This window comes from Pteropus medius, unplaced genomic scaffold, assembly GCF_902729225.1.
Source record: "Pteropus medius unplaced genomic scaffold, Ma_sr-lr_union100, whole genome shotgun sequence".
In the NCBI taxonomy this organism is placed as follows: domain Eukaryota; kingdom Metazoa; phylum Chordata; class Mammalia; order Chiroptera; family Pteropodidae; genus Pteropus; species Pteropus medius.
Genome location: NW_024349566.1, coordinates 541034 through 560290, shown reverse-complemented (window position 1 = coordinate 560290; position 19257 = coordinate 541034). Strand labels below are relative to the sequence as shown.

Here is a 19257-nt window from a genome sequence, read left to right as displayed (position 1 = left end):
AGTGAGAAGAGGAGGAGGAAAGAGAACGAAGGAGATCTGAGGTGAGATGACGCACACTTCTCTGTGAGCCATTAAAATCTATTAACTACCCTAGAGCTGACTGGAAAATTCCATCTCTCTTTTGTAAATGGGAGAGCCAAAGGAGTAATATGGGGACATTCGGGCTCTCTAGTTTGGGGTTACCAAGCATCAGTGGACTTAGTTATGATGATGCACTTCTTAACTGACTGAATCTAAAGGACGATGGAGAATCTGCTCTAAGTTACTCCTGGATCTTATTGCTAGGGGGAACCTTCCTTAGCAACCAGGATCACCAAGGAGCAGGCTCTGGGCTGGGCGGGAGTCACCAGGAATGAATGAACCTGGTTGTCTGGGTTGGTTCCCCTTTCCCCCATTTGAAGCTTGGCTCCCAATAGGACTCTTTTGAATTGAGGAAAGAAATAAATGTAAGCCGGTGATAGGAGGGTTGCTCGGTGCCCCACTTAGTAACCAGGCCAGGTGAGGTACTGACACCTGAAAGCAGAGTCCTGGGTCCTATCCCCATGCAACTCTCCTACCCTTTCTGGGGAGCCTTCAAGCCAGGCTATATCTCCCTCTTGGCAGAACATCACGGATGTGGCCTAAATTTGAGATAAGGATTGTTTCTCCAAATGCTGGGACCTGTGTGCCACCCCCAGATACTGGAAGGGAGCATAGAGGCCTGAAAAACTCGTTTCTCCATTTGCCCCAGCCCAGCCTTCCAGGGAAACTCCCTGAAGGATTCTTGGGTAAGGGCAGGGGCTGAGAGTGTTACTTCCTGGGAGGGGGCCTCTGACAATAGGTATTCTGACAATAAATGCACCATTTATCAGATACAGACATTTATTACTCAAAATGGAAAGAGGTGAGTAAGGGGGTGGGGTATGAATGACAGCCAAGGTTTGGGGAATCAGCCCCATACACTGAGGTCATCAAATCTATTCTCGGAGCCTTCACTGAAGACAGGACAGAAGTCCCATTTCAGACCCAGATCCCAATCTCTCCCCAAGTAGGGCACAGTACAGTGCAGGAGACAAAGTAGGGAGCCCTTCTAGAGGCCAGTGGAGGATCTGGAATGGTCTAGAGGGAAATGGGAAGGGACTGGAGAAAAGCAGAGAGGAGGTTGTTGGGTGGAATTATGGATAGAGAGACCACTGTCTAATTAAAGAAATGTGAAGGGTCTGGAGAAATGTTTTTCTGAGCAAAGGGAGCTGGGGGGCGGCCATCGTGGAAAGCCAGGGGATATGGAGACACAAGGAGAGGGGCTCAGGTATGGCAGGTGGGAGGAGGGGCAGCCATGGATTGAGTCTCAGTGCAGCAGCCAGAGACCAAGGCCAGCTAAGGAGGTAAGGAGGACCAGGGCTATGGCTGGGGTGGGCCGAGGGGCTGGGCTGTTGCAGTTGTCCTTGTTACAGCAGGTGGTGTTATAGGTCAGCCCCAGCTTGTGGCTGGTTTGGTTGAAAACCTCCCGACAGGGCTCTTCTGGTGTGCCACAGCGAAGGTTGGAGAAAACCCACATCTTACCTAGGGATAGGAGTGGGCAGTGGGGTCAGCTTGGATGGGTACCTGGCATTCCTGTGTCCACCTCCCCACCCCATGCACCCATCCAGGCTTCCTTCCTTCCCAACTCTGCCTTGGCTTTCCTTTCCTTTATTTCTTCTCAGCCTAATCTTCCTCCTGCATGCACTTCCATACCCTGCCCCTTCACCCCAATCCTGGTCCTATTACTTGCTGGCTATGAGGTCTTGTCCCCATTACTGTCTCTTTCTGAGGCTGTTTCCTCAGTGTAATAATAGCACCCACATCACAGAGTTGTCATGAACATTAATTGAAACAATTTATGTAAAGACATAAAGGGACCTGGCACATAATAATCCTTGGCCAAATGTTATCATTGCTGTCATTTTTCTGTTCCATCTCAGCTTTAGCCCCAAATGAGTATCAGCCCCAGCCATAGAGTCTCCTATGGCTCCTAGGGCCTCCTCTCCCCACTAAAGAAGGGGATATTACCGAGGTACACATTTGTTGTCAGGCATTTTTGTCCTCGTTCCAGGAGACAGGACTGCCGGTCCACACAGCCCAGAACAGGGACCTTGTAGCAGGAGTGACAGCGAATGTCAGCTGGAAGACACAAGTCAGGCTGAGGTGATGAAGTGTCTGACTCACCTGGGGATGAGTCAAGCCAGGGGATAGGGTGGAGAAGAGCCAATGAAGCAGGCGTTCTGACCTGTTTGGTTTGGCAGGGACAGAGCAGGTGAGTGATAAAGAGTGGAAGTGGGTGAGGGTGGAGTTGTTGCTCTGTGAATGACACACACCCTAAATACCTTTATTCACTCCAGTCCATCTGAGGATGAGTCAGGAGGAGCAGAGCTACCAACAAAAACATGGTGCTGGGAATAAGTGGAAAGTGAGAATTCCATGGGGTAGGAACAGAGGAGATGGAGGAGAAGATGAAGGAATTCAGAAAAGGTCACAGAGTCTTGAAATGGGAAGAAATAATAATAATAAAAATCATGGAGGTTGCAACACTAGCAGAAATGGCTTGGAACTTGAGGCTGGCAAGAAAGCCACTTGTGGCCAGCTTTAGCAATTTACTCTTCACCTCCTGGGCCCACCAACAGTGTAGGAAGAGGAACCAGACCTGAATGGAATTCTCACCTCTCACCCCAGGAGCTCTCTGACAGAAAGGAATACTACCTGGGAGGCAGATTATCAGATTCCACCTGAGCACCTTACCAAAATGGACAGGGGTGGGTATAGAAGGTGATGGCACCCCCAAAGTTCCTGACTCAACTAATTCAAGGTTTGGACATGCAAGGTTTGGTGAAGGAGAGATTTACTCCAAGGATGGAGGAGACTGGCGACTACCTCAGTGAAAGCCACCTCACAGGGTGAGCAGCCCTGGAATTCTCTCCCTAGAAGGCCAGGGAAATCTCCCTGGTTTCCTAGGAGGTTCTAAGAGGTCACTGGCACCCTCCAGAAAGCTGTGTCCCTAGGGGTATGTGCCTCAGAGGAGAGTGGGGAGAACTAGGAAAAAAACACTGCTTGAGGGACTGAGCTGCAAGTCCCTGCTGGAGTGGGTGGGGAAGGTGCGGTGCAAAAGAAGCTCCAGCCTGGATGCTTAGGTTTCTGGGAGGACACCCTGCTGATGCTGGTGGACAGAAGGAGAAAGCAGGTAAGCTGGATCCTGGAGAGTTTTGTATTGGAGTGGGGTTGGCAGGGAAATTGGATACCAGGGTTTCCAAGAAGGGGGCACTTTGTCATGGGGAACAGGGGACTTGGAGCCCTGGCTGGATAGAAGAGTAGGTCTTGGAGGTGGGGAGCATTCTGAAGGATGGAGATGTGGGTCCTTGAGAAATGGAGCAAGCACCCCATCACAGGAGGCCTGGTTCTGGAAGTATATAGCAAGGCTGAGCTATTTGGAGCCAGGGGTGCTTGGGATCCTGAGTAGTGGGGAGTGTAAGGCAGCAGATGGGGAAGGGTGTAAAAGTCCTGACCAAGTCAACCAGGTCCATGGGGCCCCACGTGCTCACCTGAGACCCAGCAGAACAGAGAAGACAAGGCGAACAGCAGGCGGCCTTTCATGATGAGGGTCCTGAGAATGGTAGCAACTGCAGCAGCTGACAGAGTAGATTTTCAGGGATCCAGCTCCAGGAGTTGAGTGGCCTTTTGAGAATTTATAATCCTAACAGTCCCTCCCTTCCTTGCCTCTCTGGTGGCCCCTCCTTCCCCATTTATGCACAGCTGGTTGAGGGAAAGTGGAGGAGTGGGGAGGGGCTAAACAGGACTGGGTGGAGGAGTGGGAATGGGAAGGAGGGGGAGCATAGGTGAACCATTTTGGTTCTTGGTTTCAGGCCACGACGCCTCTCTTCGCCCCCAGCTGACAACCCTGCCTGCTCAGTCCCCTGAAGGAGCATCACCAAAAGCCCCTATGATGTTACAGTGGCGTGGTAGTAACATCTGCTGGTTCCTGGAGAATGGACAATGGGGTATGGCCCAAGATAACTGCCAAATTTCAGTCCCTGGGGGGCACTGGTAAGGACATGTGAGCAGAAATTTTGGATGGAAGAAGCCAAATTAATTTCCATTCAGCCCCACTTGGTCTTCCCAACCCCTGCTCAGCCACAGGATAAGGGAAGTAGGGTTTGTGATGTCACCAAGGGCTTCTGTGATGTCACAACAGCAGAGGCACTGGCTGGGGCTGCTTGATAAGGAGGGGTTGCCTCAGGCCCCCAAAAGGTTCTCAGGATCTTGGCCTGCTCCACTTGGGTTTGGTCTTATCTCTGTTGCTCCAGTTCAGGGAGAGCCAATGAAGTCCTGGGTGTGGGGCATGTGCACCAGCTCCAAAGTGCCTTCCAAATCAAAACCTGCCTGTTTGGGTGAGGCACCACAGCTGGGATGGACAGCGTGGGCACATAGGGGTGAGGCAGATGTTAAATAAGAATAGAAATAGTAATGATAATGGCAAGTATTTCATGTTCCTATGTGTCAGCAGTTGTTCTAGGCGTTTTATGTGTGTGTGTGTGTGTTTAGTTCTCATGATAGGTACCACATAGATACTTTTACAGATGAGCCAACGGGGCCCAGGGAAATTAAGCCATTTGCCCACATCACACAGCTAGTAGCTGGCAAAGTCAGGGTTTGAACTCAAGATCCAGAATTAATAACGCTCTGACCATTGCTCCCCTACAGGAGTTAAAGTTTGCAAAAATGCTTGTGTAAACATCCCGAGCACGAATCTTAAGTGAGCACTGAAGTCTGTGAGCTTGCCTGCGAGGATTCCCAAAGGGATCCGGGCAAGCTGGTGGCCCCGCCCCACTCTTATCCGAGCCCCCAGACCAGTTTCCCCCAGAGCTCCCTCTCCTCCCAACCCCATTTCCCTCCGGTCTTCTCCGCTGACTCATTCGCCTCCTCTCCCCACCACATCCCAACCATGCGCCTCTTTCTGCAGCTGCTGCCACTGCTGCTGTCGAGGGCCCAGGCGGACTCCGGGCGTAAGCCATTCCTGGGAAAGTCGAGATGGACGAGGAATGACTGAGGGAGGAGGCGACTGGGTGGTGGGATGTGTGGAAAGATTAAGGACGGTGAGAGAGCAGAGGAGAGGGGAGAGGGAGGAGACGGGAGGGAGGGGGGTTGCCTCGCCCTGTGGATTTGCCCTAACCACCGACCCCGGCCTCCCCTAGTTTCCTTGGAGGGCCGCCCTGGAGACCGGGTGAATCTCTCCTGCGTAGGGGTCTTGTATCCGATCCGGTGGGCCTGGGCACCTAGCTTCCCAGCCTGCAAGGGCCTATCTAAAGGACGCCGACCGATCCTGTGGGCCTCTTCGAGGGCGACCCCCACTGTGTCTCCTGTCCAGCTTTTTGCTGGCCGCCTACGCGCCCTGGACCCTGGTATACGGCGGCTAGAGCTTCTCCTGAGCGCAGGGGACTCGGGCACCTTTATCTGCAGGGGCCGCCAGGAGGACGAAAGCCGGACAGTGATTCACGTGCTGGGAGATGGGGCCGATTGTAAGGCCCCAGAGCCTAGCCAGGGTAGGTCTAAGCCTTCGGTCACAGGGAGACTTAACTCGGACACACATCCTCTGGCCGAGAGGGGGGGCCTTGGCTGGAGGTTCCTGAGAGGGAGAGGTAGCTGTCCGTCCTTGCACCCCTGATCTCGGCATCTCCCACCCCTTCCCATCGTTCTCCCAGGGTCCGTGTATCCCCAGTTCCTGATCCCTCTGCTGGGAGCTGGGTTTGTGCTGGGACTCGGAGTGTTGAGCGTGGTCTGGTGGCAACGCAGGTGAGCACGAGGGGCGGGCCCTGGTTTAATGGCCAGAGACAGGGCAGAACCAGAACTTCCATAAGCAAAAGCTGGATATGGCTCTAGGGTGTGGTTTGGGAACCTGGAAGGTCAGAACTTGGGGGCGAGGCCACAGGCTAGTGGGTGGAGCTCTGGCTCAGGAAGCGAAGCTAGAGGGGAGCAGGATCTGAGCGTGGGAGGAACTATCTGTGGAGGTGGAACCTAAGTTGTTTTGCGGGTCAGAGCCTGCAAGTTGCAGGATTGCGGTTGGCGCGGCTTGGAGCGGAGAACAAGCGAGACAATACTGGTGGCTCTCAAAGACTATTATACATCCCTTACAGGCGCTCGTCCCCGCACCCACTTCAACCACTCCCCAGATTTGGTGAGACTAACTCCATTCCATTTTCCTTCCCCTTCCCGCATATTTCCCACCCCTCGATTTCTGAGTCTGAGCCCTCGCTGGGAGCAGACCGTTGGTCACCTTCTTTCAATCCTTCAGCTCCACTTGTGAAAGCTGAGCCCCAGAGGCCAGTAACGGAAGAGGAGCCTAAAATTGCCGGAGACCTGGACCAGGAGCAGGTAAGGACTTGAGGATAGGAAGGGTACTGGCCAGAATCCCTGAGAAAGTGGACCAAGAGAGACAGAGGCCTGTATCGCCAAGGGATTCACACTTCTGAGACCCTCTTGCCTTCCTTCCTACCTTTCAGAGCCTGCTCTACGCAGACCTGGATTGTAGGGCCCTCAGAAGGCCTGGCCGGTTGTCCCCAGTGGTCCCTGCTGATGCTTCCACCATCTATGCGGTTGTAGTTTGAAGGAAAGCCCTTACTCCAAACCTCAGAAGCTGTGGACTCCCAGCTCTCCATAAATGCCCCCCCCATCACTCCCCCTACACCCTCAGCTTCTCCTCTGGAAAAGGAAGGCACCATGGGATAGAAACGAGTAGACTGGGAGTAAGGAAACCTGGGTTCCAGGCTATCCCTGCCACTGATCTCGTTCTTTCAGTTACCATATCTCTCCTATAATCTCCATGTCTCTTTCATCACTGGTATCCTCTCTAAACCTCATCAAGCCCTGTCTCCCCATCTTAAGACATTAACCACTTGTAGATACTTGTCCCATCTCTCTCCATCCCTCTACAGTCAGAGGCCTACACTCATCTCTCCTACTTTGATCCAGAGGCCTACACTCATCTCTCCTACTTTGTTCACTCTCCTCCCATGAGGTTGCCAGTGATGTCCTAATGGCTATACTCAGTAGACATTTTTTAGCATTCGTCTGGCTTGGTTTTTGATTACTCCTTTCTTTAAACTGTTTTCATTTAATGCTGGTGTCTTCCTTCTGGATTCTTCTTCCTTTCTCCCTACCCCACAGTATTCCCCACCTTTCTAGTTTTGTCTCTCTTCTGGGAAGCTGTCATTCACATCCAGTCCTTATCCCTCACCTCAGCAAATGACACCCAGAACTCTCTACAACTCAGATCTCAGATATAGGATTCCCAAACTGTCCCTCAGACATCCCTGCCCTAGGCATTTTGAGCACTGCATATCCAAAACGCAACCCATTGTCATCTCCCAAGCCACTCACTTAATTCTCCTCTGCATTCTCTCTTGATCAACCCAGTCGTCCAAGCCAGAAACTGGGAGCCATGCAGATCTCCTTCCTTTCTCTCCCACACAATGAACCAAGTCCTGCCATTCTATTTTAATCACTGTCAAATCCATACCCTTCTTCATGCACAGCGCTGTCACATGACTGTACTCTCCTCATTTCTTGCCTGGATTCCCCAAAGCCCCACCTCATCCTCCTGCCCTTGCCCTCCTCCCTGAAGCCAGCCTGTATTTCAGTACTGCAGTATTTCTTTCCTTAACTTTCAGCTCTGGGCTCATGGGCCTTAGCATTGGGTACAAGGTGCTATAGCACTCTGCCTATCTACACCTCAGGCTTATTGCTTTCACACCACATGCACACAACATGCCAACCTTAGAGAAATTCCTCCCAGGCTCCAAATGCTGCATTCCTTTGTCCAGTGCAATTCTTTCTTCATGAATTGCCCTTTTTTCTCCTCCCCACTACCTGTCTGGATAACTGTTATTTATCCTTAGGGCTCAGTTCAAAGTGTAGCCTTCTGGGAAGCCATTCCTGACCCTCTTTGCCCCACTGCATATATTTTGGAGGCCTGGGAGTCCCTTTATTTCTCTTATAGTAATGGCCTCCTGTGACTTGTTCCATCACAACCTGTATTTCAATTTGTAAGAAATTTTCATGTATTGTGAGTTCCTTGATAGCAGAAGACTGACCATTTTCAGATTACCACTAAGCCTCAGTAAATGAGTGAATGAAAATATCCCTGAAAGCATTTTTTCCTCTCTGTCAGCTAGGGCTGGGCTGGTAATCTACCAGTCTCTGAATCATCTGACATTTAGATAAATTCAACAAGTGATCCACCCATACTCTCTCTTCTCTGCCCTGTACATACTCCCCACAATAGAAATTCTATCCTGTCAATCTCATGCCCAAACACCTGTGACAGGTCTGGGCAATGAGTCAGTAAGTGCCTAACGAGGGTTTGACGAATAAAAGAGGCCTCCTTCCCAGCACTATACCCAAACTTTCCCTCTACCCCAGTAAGACACCAGCCACAGCCTAGTCTAAAAGGTCAGTTCTATTTTATTAGTTCTGAGGGAGAGGACTCACCCAGTGATCTCTATCCTTTTTCCCCACACTATGCCCTCCCCCTATCTTGGAGTGCCCTCTTCCCGCTACTATTCATCATCCTCTGTCTAACCCTCCTTCCCTTTCTACTCCCTATGCTGTCCTACCCCTAGCCCACTAGGACTCTAAGGCTAGGCCTTCAGCTGTGGTGGCGTGTGCTGAGCACCAGGCAGAGGGAACTGAGCCCAGCACCGGCCTTCTCCAGTTCTGAACAGGACACAGGTACCAGGGTGACGTCAGAGAGCTTCTGCAGTGCCTGCAGGGAGGACACAGAGTGGGGAGATGAGTGTGAGACCATTGCAGCCAGCTCAGAGTGGTCCCACCCCAAATTGTAGAGAAGGTACCCTTCCTTCCTTCCACTAGGAAGGTCTGAGACTCCTTCCTCTGGTTGGTGGTTGTGGTGGAACGCCTCCCTTTCCTCACCTCCTGGCTGTTAGGCAGGTCTCCACCTCCACGGTGTAGGAGGAAAGGGGGCACACCAGGCAACCCCGGACGCAGAAAGAGACAATCAGCAGCTGCATCATCTGGGAGGGTCAGGGAAGCATAGGGATGGTCCGTCAACACCGCCATTGCCTGGAGTAGAGGAAGAAGGAAGTATTCAAGTCTCAGAGCTGCTCCACAACTGAGCTTGGTTACCCTATCAATGCTAAGGGATAGAGACAGTTACAATGGTAGAAAAATAATGACAGCAAGCATATAGGGCTTACTATGTGTCAGGCTCTGTTTTAATCACTTTAATTACCTATGCTAATTTCCACCTTGGACTCACATATGCAGTTCTTTCTACCTGTAACTCTTCTCCCCTTCTCCTGCCCCCACCTGTCTGACCTATCCATTCTTCAAATCACTGCTTAGATGCCACCTTTGGGATTTTTGGAAGACAATGTTAATCGACCCTGTTCCCCAGTCTCCCATCTCCCTGTTCCCCTATACTATTGGTTTTTGCTCCTATTTTCACAGAAGATGAACTTCTAGGTGAGAGCAGGAGCTGGAACTAATTCTGAGCCTCACAGCTCCCTGCCTCCCTGGCTGTGTGGTGGGCAGTGCCCCAACCTGCCCCACCCCAGCCCAACCCTCCTTACCCTGACAGCCTTTTGAGCAGCCTCACTGCTACCTGCCACTACAGTGCGGGGTCCCCCCATGCCGCAGAGGCCTCGCAGATGGGAAGGGCTCCAGACAGGCACTGTGGAGACTGCAAAGTCCTAGGAGGTACAAGGGAAAGTACTCAAGAATGCGGGAGAGGTGACACAGGCTGCGTTCAACCTCTCCCTCCTCAGTGCCCCCCTCCCCAGGCCCTTCCAACCCCCATCCGTTCCCCGCTGCCCCCCACCAACCAAGGCTTGTCCCACTCCTCACTCGGAAAGTGTCTGCCACTATCTCAGCTCCTCGGTGATTGGTCCACTTGGAGAGGCCTACGAAAAACTCCCGGCCTGGGGCCGCAGAGGTTTGAGGGCAAGAGGGAATGAGTTAGAAACAAGCCAGAGACGGCCCAGTCTCTCAAACTCTGCTTCCCTGTGCCAAGCCCCAAGGGTGTCAGCACCTCAGCCTCACCAGTGAAGAGAACATCGGTGCCATCCAGCGTTGCGTTCTCATCCTCCATCTCCACAATTCGGAGCCCCAGGTCCTGGAGGGCTTTGCGGACTCCATCCACCTTAGGGCAAGAGAAGAGGGCCGAGGCTGAGACATTCCCACCCCCAATTCTTCCCTAAAGAAGGAAGGTCCAGCACCTCCCTTCTTCCTACCCCCACCCCACCTTGGCGCTCACCTCCGGCCTGCGAGCGGGGCTCCAGGGCCGCGTGATTAGGGCTGTGTCGCCTTGGATCACAGCGGTGTCACCGAGCAGCGGTCCCAGCGGCAATGACTCTTCAGGAGGCAGTTCTAGCAGCTGCAGCCCCAATCGCTGCCTCAGTTTACCCCCCAGCACCCCGTGCTCCCTCTGAGCTTTGGCCAGGTCCAGAGCCGGAAGGCCAGCCCCTGCACCCTCTCCCGACGCCAGGCTCTCCGGGACCCCCCGGATCAGGGCATGGGAGCAGCGGCCCAGCCCCTCCCCCGTTGTCCCCATCCCATCCACACGGACGACCCCTCCAGTCGCGCTGACTTCTTAGTTTCTTTTTATTTCACCTGTCTGGGAGAAGAGACAGAGTGGGGGAGTGACAGAGAAAGAGACATGCAAAGAAAGGCGTAGGGGGGTGATTAAGAACGCCGGGGTCTTTCTCCTGCCATCTTTAGACGCCCCTCCCACTCTTCCCCACCCGCTCCAGACCTTCCTCTCCTGCCCACCCCACTGCACCCGCACCCTCGCGGGTCTGCTTCTTGAGGGGAGTCCGAGGAGCAAGATCGGGACCTTCTAATCTGCAAAACACCTGTTGCCCCTTGCTCAGGGGCTTCGCGAGGTTCCTGCCCGGCACCCCTCTTGGCAGCCGCTAGGATGCGCTCACTCCCCAAAAATGCAGCGGCCCCGCCCCTTTAACCCTCAGCGGCTCGCTGCCGTAGGAACCCTAAGTGTGGCAGGGAACCTACAGAGGTTGTGGGACAGGAGACAACTGGGGAGAGAGGGCCTGGGAGATTGAAGTCTTGGATGTCCGAATGACAAAGGGAGAGGGGCAAAGAAGGAGGAAATAAGGCCTTAGGAGTTAAAACCTCCTCTCCACCTCGGCGGGTCAGTCTGGCCCTAGCCCGACCCAGTATAAACCAGACCGAGTCCCAGAGGACTGGAAGAAGTCTAAAACAAAATCCGAGGGGCGGGGAAACAGAGAGGCGTGGTTTCAGGAAGCGGGTGCCACTCCAGGACCCAGTTCCCCGCTCTCCCGGTCTATCTTCTCCAAAGTCCACCCCACTCAGCTCCGCACCCAAATGTCGGCCCCCCTGCACTCTTGTCTTGTGAAGGCACGGGCCCAACACGCCCAGACTCCGGCCCCGACACGGTCCAGTTGACACCTCCCACCCCGGACTCACCTCAGCTGCTACCCCCACTCCTGCCGCTCTGAATGTCGGCTGGATCCCTCCCCCCACCGAGGACAGAGTTGATGAAGATAGTCCTAGTCTTCAAGCCTCGGAGATTGGAGCTCTGGCTTTGAGGGGTCCCTGCGCAGATGAGCTCAAATACTACGGTGGGGCGGGGGCGCGACGGTCTGGCGGCTCCCGGGCATTGTCTAAGCGGGACAGGGCGGGACTCCTCAAGGCCACGCCCATTCTGTCCTGCTTTGCCGCGCCCATTCCTGAGGGACTGTGCTCAGTTCTGAACTCGGCCCCGCCCCGCGAGCGCTGCTCGGGCCCACCCAGATCTGTCCACCCCTGAAAGCTGGGCTGCAAATGCGACATGGAGTACAAGACAGCACGATGATGGACTGGCGGTAAAGAAAAAAAAAAACCTGGCAACACGCCGCAGGCACCCCTCTTCTAAATTCCTAGCTTCTGCTCTGAGCTCAAGGTCACTGACACACCCTTCATTCCGTGTTATCCACATTTCTAGCACCCTTTGTGTGAAAATGTACTAGATTTTTCATTCTGTATTTTATTACTGAAATACATTGTCCCACCCATCCCACCCCACCCCATAATAAAATTCTCACCCAGATCCCTCATTCCTTCCCCTCGTTCCCCAGCCAGTCCTGCACAAGTGCTCCAGAATTCATTCCCCCACTGGGCATTTTGGAGTGTCCATTGGGTGGCCAAGTAGAAACCACCTTTGCGGGGGGGAAAAAATGGAGGGGGGCAAGAGAGGCTCAGGAGGGGCTTATTTCAGGGCCTTGGCCACTTGCTCATAGGCCAGCTCGATCTCCTCATCGTCTGGACAGGTGGAGGCGAACTCTTCCCGGGCATATGCATTGCGCAAGTACCGATGCACTCCACGGAATACCTCAGGGATGGAGAATCCCCGGTACTTCTTACATACCACCTAGACAGGATAAGGACCAACATATTAGCCTCAGGGAAGCCAAACTGTGGTCCTTCTCTTATCCCAAGGCGTACCAGATAAAATCCAGCCATCTCCTTTAGGTATTCAAGAGTCTCTTTCTTCCTTTGATTCTTATCTCCCATATGAACCATCTTCACCAATCTACACTTAATTCCTCACAGTTTTGTAATGTCTTCACTCTTCATTTACTGATACTTAAACCAGCCTCTTTTCAGACCATCACATTCCATGGTGCTACTTTTCTCCTCTTGATTTTATTGATATAATTCACAAACCATAAAATTTTTCTCTTGAATTTCCACAGCGACTTTGGTCTCTATTTTTCAATTGGCTAGATTTCAAATCCTTTGGGGCAAGGATTAACCATCATACAACTTTTTCAGTGCCTAGTTCAATACATAGTTCTGTGGTAGACTAACATTGGCCCATGTTTCACAAACTAAAACTATAGATTTAAGGTTATGACAAAAATATGGGAACCAACAGTTTTCATCTTCTACAAGAGGAATTGGAGACTGAAGCTATAGAGTTAAAGCTTTGATTTTAGGAAAAGCCTATTGTCTGATCTGGGGGTTTGGCAGTGATAGAGACAGGAAGAGCATTCTTCAGAGTAATACCGGGATGTATTACTCTCAGACAGCCCGCTTACACCCACGGCTTATATCATGGAATGTAATTTTTTCAAGCAGTGGTTTTGCCAGAAATGAGAAGGAATAGGGTGGTATCAGCTATTGGTAGCAACCTATAGAAAACACCCTAAGAAAGAAACCACTTTAGAGCGGTTGTCATGGGAAGCCATCTCATAGGCCATCCTCTCCTCTCACAATGACCACCCACCTGTACTATGTGAAGCTTTGGCAACAGGTTGCAGTCAGCCAGAGTGAGCTCATTGCCATCCAGAAACTTCCTCTGAGAGATGCCCTCATCCTCAGCACTGGTTTCATCCACTTCTTCTGGGAGCGGGGATGTCAAGTAATTGTCTAAAACTTTCAGAGCTTTCAGGAGCCCCTTCTCCAGATCTGTGCAAAAGAGAATTAATTGCCAAGATCGGAAAATCAACATAGTCCAAGAAGTCCAGGGGACAAGGTAGGGGTGAAGGGGTGAATACTAATGGTGAGGCTAGTCCAAAATAATAATAGCTAACACGAATGTCCCCAGCAGGACAAGAGAGGTTAAGGAAAAAATGAAAGATACTTAAAAGTCACGGCCAATGAGAATACAAGGAAATATGAGAGTTAAGCAAAAACAAGGCAGTGGCGGGGAGGTTGAAGGCTTGCTAACATCTGCTCCATCTCCCTGATATCTGAATTTTTCAGGTGCCCCCAATGCCTCCTAATCCCTGGATCGTCTCCATTCCTCCTAGGATCCAGGCCTCTGACCCACAAGACTCACTATCGTTGAGTGCTGGGTTTGAATTCTTGATGTAGGCAGAAAATTTGGCAAATACGTCCAGCCCAGCTGTGTTGGATTCAGGGTTCAGAGCTGCCAGTTTGGGGTACCTAAAAGCCAATGGGAGAAACAAAATAAGATATCCTCCTGGGAGGAGTCTCAGATCCCCTGTCCCAGCCCCATCACCATCTGTTTTTCATTTTTTCAACCTCTTTCTCAGAGCCTCCCAGCTCCCCCTCCCCTTTCCAAGTGCCCAAATACCTGGGAGGGCACAACACTGCCTCCAGAAATTCCTCAATCTTGTTGGTGTCTGTGTGTACTTCGGTGCCATACAGCAGGAATGGGAGCTGCCCTCCTGGGCACAACTTCTGTACAGTCTCAGTTCGCCTAGAGGAGAGGCCAGGCATCAGGACAGGTAAAGGGGGTCAGGCAGAACCAGAAAGGGAAGATGAGGGATGTGGGAAGAGAAAGGGGCTCTGGGTAGAAGGAAAAAAACATTCAGGATAGAAGGACTCGGGTGGCTGAATGTGTGCATAAGTACATGTAAATACAAGGGGGTGTTCAAAGGAAGAGAAGTAGGCCCACCTCTTTGTGTCAACGGTGGTGACGTTGAAGGTGACTCCCTTGAGCCAGAGCACCATGAACAGTCTCTGGGAGAAGGGACAGTTCCCAATCTTGGCCCCATCACTGCCAGCCTGAAAAGCAACCCCCACCCCCAAAGTTAGGCCTGGTGCACCCTGCCCATCTCCAGGCCATTCTCAGCATCTCCTACTCCTATACCTGGTTGTTTTCTGCCTAGTCATGACGCACACTCAGACTCTCCACTGAAAGCTCCCTCTAGAACTGGGCTCTCCACTGTGGGGCTGGGTCAAACCTAGGGCAGATCAGTGGGAACCTTTTCTTCAAAGGTCGGCTTCTGATTCCCCAGAGTTGAGGACAGGCAGGAGGTAAGCAGAGGGAATGGACTGTGGAGAAGTTAGAGGATATGGACCCTAGAGAAGAAATACTAACAGCAGTGTAGTTAGTTTTCTATGTGTTATTCTAAGCACCTTACATACAAAAAACTCATTTAATTCTCACATCAACTCATGAAATAGCCCCTAGAGAGGAATTTTGGTGAGGCCAGAGTTGTAGGGTAGATGCCTGGATTCCCTGGTTCCAGAATGGAGTAGAGCCTGAGGACAGGGGTGGTGGGAAGAGTTTGGAAACCAGAGCCCTGGTTCTTCATACCTCCACCCAAGCTGTTTCTGGGCAGCTAGGTGGGGAGTCTAGCGGCTCAGAGCCTCACTCTAGAGATGTAGAAGGCCTTGCCGAGAGGGGCTGCCCTCTAATTGGCAATTGGTGACCTCATCTCCCAAAGGACACCTCCCCCTAGGCTGAGGGTGATTCATCTCACAGTGTCTCCAGCCTCAGCAACTTCCTTCCTGGCAAAGAGTGGGGGGCAGGGACCTGTGAAACTGAGGACTGGGCATCAAAGGCCACCTCTCCCTTCCCGGACATTGCCGTGAGGAGGTCTCCCAGGCTCAAGTCCTCAGGCTCCAGATAATACTCCTCATAGAGGACCCAAAGCCAGAATCTCTGCAGCCCGGCCTCACCCAGGAGTAAAAATATCTCTTGAGGCAAGTGTGAGAGTGAGGTGGGGACCACACCTAAGGGGGCGGACCCAGGCATTTCACTGGGCTTGGGGAGAGGAATGGCTACTAGAGTAGCACAGCATAAAGGAGAGAGAGAAACAGGCAGGAAGAGACAAAGACAATATGAACAAAAGAGGGGAAGTGGAGAAAAAGGAAGCAGGAAAGTGAAAGTGGGAGAGAATGTGCAAAAAAGACATAGAGGGGAGGCTGCGAAAGGGAGGGAGGGGCACAGAGATGAAGTCCAGAGAGGGGAGAGATGCAGCGCTAGTGGGAAAGGGAGCAGGGCAAAAACAGTGAAGACCCGAAACTGTGGTTTTGATACTCAAATGCCATGACTACCTCTCCTCATCTACCCACACACAGAAGGGAATTGGGGCAACTCTTTCCTGCTTCTACAACCCCCAAACCCTAAATGCCCTAAACCTAGCTCCCCTCTTCCTTCTGATTTTCTTACCTGGCTTTCAGGTAGCCACAGCTAAACTCCCATCTCCTCACCTCCCTTTCTCTCCCTTTCTCAGACCCCTGGACATGCTTCTCCACCCATCGCCTTTTCAGCTCTGCTTCTTGAACTCCACTCCCACTCTCCCTTCTCCTTCCACCCTACCAATTCTTTCCAATTGACCTCCTCCCACTCCCAGGCCACCGTACCACACCTTCTGAAACCTTTCCCTCGAAACCTCGGGCCCCACACACAAACCCACACACACACTTCTCCAAGTCTCCCCATCCATACCCCTCACCCTCTGATCTCACAGGCCACAGGTCCTGATGTTTCCCTCTGTCCCTCCCAAATCGTGTTGGACTCTAGCTGTCCCTTCTCTCCCCCTCCTTCCGTGAACTTGTTCCCCCCACCCCAGTCATCTTCTCCACTCCCGGGAACCCTCTTTTCTCTATCTTGCGGTCCTTTAGGCTGCTGGAAACTTGCACTTTTTCAAACTTTTAAGGGTTGAGTCTAGAATTCTCATTATCTGCACACAGGTCAATTGTCTTCTCCAGAACCAGCACCACCCCCAATCCCAAAGACTGCACGTGGGGTTGGGGGTGGTGAGTAGGAAGGGAAGAGATTTGGGGAGTTAAGGCTAGAGCTGGAGAAAGGTGAGAGCTGCCTTTCAGGAGTTCAGAGGGTGGACTAAGGAAAAGAAGATGTTTTTACCTTAACGAACAATTCGACCTGCGGTTGTTCTTCAGCCATGGTTGCGACGGGGACCAGGAAGCGGCAGTCGCTGGGGGAACTGGGAGGGGCCCAGGCCAGGGAAGGCGGGTCTCACAAGCAGAGATTCTCTCCCTCAAAGCTAAGACTGTCTCCTCAGAGCAACACAAGCCCGATAAGACCCGTTCGCTCCAGACACAACCTACCCACCAGCCCAGCGTCCCCACACCCAGTTGCTTCAGCTCGATCCCCTTGCCAGGCTGGATCAGGGAACTGGCTGACTCACTGACCGGCCCCGCCCTGAACCTGGGGAGGGGACAGGAGAGGGGAGGGACCCGACGTTCAGGCAGTGGACCTGGAGGAGAGATCCTCAGGTCTCCCGGAAGATAAGGAGGGGGTGTTAAAGTGAGGGAATCCTAGAGGTCTCCTTGTTTCTCCGCCAGTCTCCTTGAACACAGGAGTTTATTTCTGCCTCAGTTTCCCTACTTCATTAATCAGAGGACTCTCTCACTCTGCCTTCACACTAGAAACTTGATACCAACTGGTTGGGCCCACCCATGAAGACTCACAGAGAATTTTAGGATGGGAAAGAGGTTGTTTCTTTTACTACATTCCTTCCAGATTTCAGTCAAAATTCTGGGTTGCTAACACTGTGTTCCAGGAGAACTTGGAAGTGAAAGCTGGGATTGGGAGAAGAGAGTAGTGAAAAGTAGGGCAGGGGATGGGTAGGGAGACAATCAGGCCTGTGCTAGGGAAACAGGAAGCTGAGCATACCTCATCACTTGAAGGAGGTACGCTCTCCCTGTATAGTCTGGTCATCTTTAATGCTTCCACTTTGGACCCCAATACAGGGCCCCTTCCTGTGCCCCTTTGCCTTTTTCTTTTTTCTTTTTAAAAACAAAAAACAAAAACAAAAAATCATCTAACAGCACCTGGTCTTCCTAGGTGGTCTCCCATCCAAGTACTAACCAATCCCGACCCTGCTTAGCTTCCGAATCAGACGGGATCGGGCTTGTTCAGGGTGGCATGGTCGTAGGCTCCCTTCCCTTTTTCTTACTGAAGTTTGCTTTGGAGATGGAGCAGAAGGGTGGAGTTATTTTGGCCCCAGGAATCCTAAAGGGTACTCTCAAGGGTAAAAAGCAAAGAACAGACAGAATAGAGTGAGTAGAGTCTTTGGGTACACAAATAAAGAAGTGAAGAGAACAGAAGAAGAATAGCTCTCTCCCTTCCCATTGATTTTGGAGTTGTATCAAGCTGTGATCTGCTGAAAAATAGCCCAAGTATATGTTCTCCAAACTAGACATAGTCTAGCTTCCATATCTTGAATCTCCTATCCAACTATCCCTTCTCTTTCTTCCTCATCGCCTTCTAACAAGAGATCTACAGTTTTTTTCCACCAGAAAAACTTGGTAGAGTGCAAGGACATAGGAGCAAAACAGAGCTTGAAACTTAAAAAGAGAGGGAGGGACTTGGGGGAAGAGTCGGATAGAATGACAAGATGTGCTGCTGGAAACCAACAGTTAGTGGTTTCCTCTCATTCTTCCTCTTCTGTGGGTTTTTACCCCCTTGGGGAAAAGCCTATCTCTTTCCTCCCCAGAGAGAGGATGCATATATTTGGTGTTTGCTTCTTTGAATTGTAACATCCTATAAAGATATAGAATGATTCCATGAGTATGTGTGTGTACGGGGAGACCCTCAAAATCTGCAAACAGGACCCCTTCCATCTGAGGATGGGGTGGGGGGTATCAAAGCAACCCTACTTCCCAGGGTCCTCTTCTGCTCCAACTGGTCAGTGTCCACCAGAGAATCTGCCCTGCAAAGATGTCCCCTCTGGGAAAAGCCTCAGGCAAGTGGGGTCAGCCCTGAGCTCAAACAGGTTTGGCAGCTTCTCCCCTGCCTCTTTTCTTTCTTACAGCTTTATAGCTATAGCTGCCTTATTCATCAATATTGACTTTGGCTGGATGGCATGGCTACCCATAAGGTATTTTGCCTTAATTTCCCAGATGACATGTGATGCTGCTCTCTCCTGGTACCATCCAGCAGTGTCCCATGGCTTTAAAGCCAGGGGTTGCACCCCCAAATCCTGCATCAGAGAAGTCTCCTTCCCATTTCATCTCCTTGCCCCTGCTTTTCTCCTATCTCAATATCTCCCCTTTCCTTTTCTGAGCAGGCCTCTCTTTCCATTCCCTCCCCTTCCTGGGTTTGGTAAACCAGTCCCTCCCTAATCTCTTCTCACCCCAGATTGGAAGGTGTGTCCCTTCCAGACACTCCTTAGAGCTATCACCAGCCTCCTCCAGGTTTCCATAGTGCCAGTAGTGCTCAACAGTTTGTCAAGGGTAACCATTAACTTTGCCTTTAGCTCACTCCCCTACCTTTCTCCCTAGAGGAGATTTTCCAATCATTGTTTAGCAGAGCCAGGTTACCTTGCCATCTTTCCCAAAGTTTTGAGCGAGATCTCCCCATCTCAGGGTACCCAGAACAAAGCTGGAAGATGTACTTAAGGGATCTGTTTTTTAAAGTATAAGTTGGTTTCTGTTTCACAATTTCCTTGTTTTTCCCACACACACACAATAACACACACCTCTCTCTCTCAAGGTAGCTTCATGTAGCCTGGACTTAATTTTGTTCACTATTTTGAGTATACCACCTGGCCC

The 19257-nt window shown here is 51.6% G+C and overlaps 4 protein-coding genes and 1 pseudogene across 6 annotated transcripts; 1 reads left to right on the top strand and 4 right to left on the bottom strand.

Moving 5' to 3' along the window:
• Positions 1–840: 840 nt before the first annotated feature.
• On the bottom strand, positions 841–3807 carry LY6G6C (lymphocyte antigen 6 family member G6C). Its single transcript, XM_039883117.1, has 3 exons — positions 3552–3807; positions 2029–2139; positions 841–1542 (listed from the first exon to the last, which is right to left on the bottom strand). Exons 1-3 carry the CDS (start codon positions 3601–3603, stop codon positions 1328–1330), a joined length of 378 nt encoding a protein of 125 aa, XP_039739051.1. The 5' UTR covers positions 3604–3807; the 3' UTR covers positions 841–1327.
• Positions 3808–4783: 976 nt separating this feature from the next.
• On the top strand, positions 4784–8360 carry MPIG6B (megakaryocyte and platelet inhibitory receptor G6b). 2 transcript variants are annotated; one of them, XM_039883013.1, is made up of 6 exons: positions 4784–5012; positions 5202–5549; positions 5709–5799; positions 6141–6181; positions 6299–6378; positions 6507–8360. In XM_039883013.1, exons 1-6 carry the CDS (start codon positions 4952–4954, stop codon positions 6609–6611), a joined length of 726 nt encoding a protein of 241 aa, XP_039738947.1. In that variant the 5' UTR covers positions 4784–4951; the 3' UTR covers positions 6612–8360. The 2 variants fall into 2 exon arrangements, with proteins under 2 accessions (XP_039738947.1, XP_039738946.1); XM_039883012.1 differs by having other exon boundaries at positions 4927–5549.
• An 88-nt stretch (positions 8361–8448) lies between these two features.
• Positions 8449–11700, bottom strand: DDAH2 (DDAH family member 2, ADMA-independent). 2 transcript variants are annotated; one of them, XM_039883011.1, is made up of 7 exons: positions 11467–11700; positions 10277–10632; positions 10063–10162; positions 9868–9941; positions 9594–9713; positions 8935–9084; positions 8449–8767 (listed from the first exon to the last, which is right to left on the bottom strand). In XM_039883011.1, the coding sequence occupies exons 2-7, from the start codon at positions 10571–10573 to the stop codon at positions 8651–8653; spliced, it is 858 nt and encodes a 285-aa protein (XP_039738945.1). In that variant the 5' UTR covers positions 10574–10632; positions 11467–11700; the 3' UTR covers positions 8449–8650. The 2 variants fall into 2 exon arrangements, with proteins under 2 accessions (XP_039738945.1, XP_039738944.1); XM_039883010.1 differs by having other exon boundaries at positions 10277–10636; positions 11467–11699.
• Positions 11701–12005: 305 nt separating this feature from the next.
• On the bottom strand, positions 12006–16941 carry CLIC1 (chloride intracellular channel 1). Its single transcript, XM_039883014.1, has 6 exons — positions 16607–16941; positions 14405–14514; positions 14081–14206; positions 13823–13929; positions 13268–13449; positions 12006–12409 (listed from the first exon to the last, which is right to left on the bottom strand). Exons 1-6 carry the CDS (start codon positions 16643–16645, stop codon positions 12248–12250), a joined length of 726 nt encoding a protein of 241 aa, XP_039738948.1. The 5' UTR covers positions 16646–16941; the 3' UTR covers positions 12006–12247.
• A 582-nt stretch (positions 16942–17523) lies between these two features.
• On the bottom strand, positions 17524–17641 carry LOC120618969 (uncharacterized; annotated as a pseudogene).
• Between the last annotated feature and the right edge of the window lie 1616 nt (positions 17642–19257).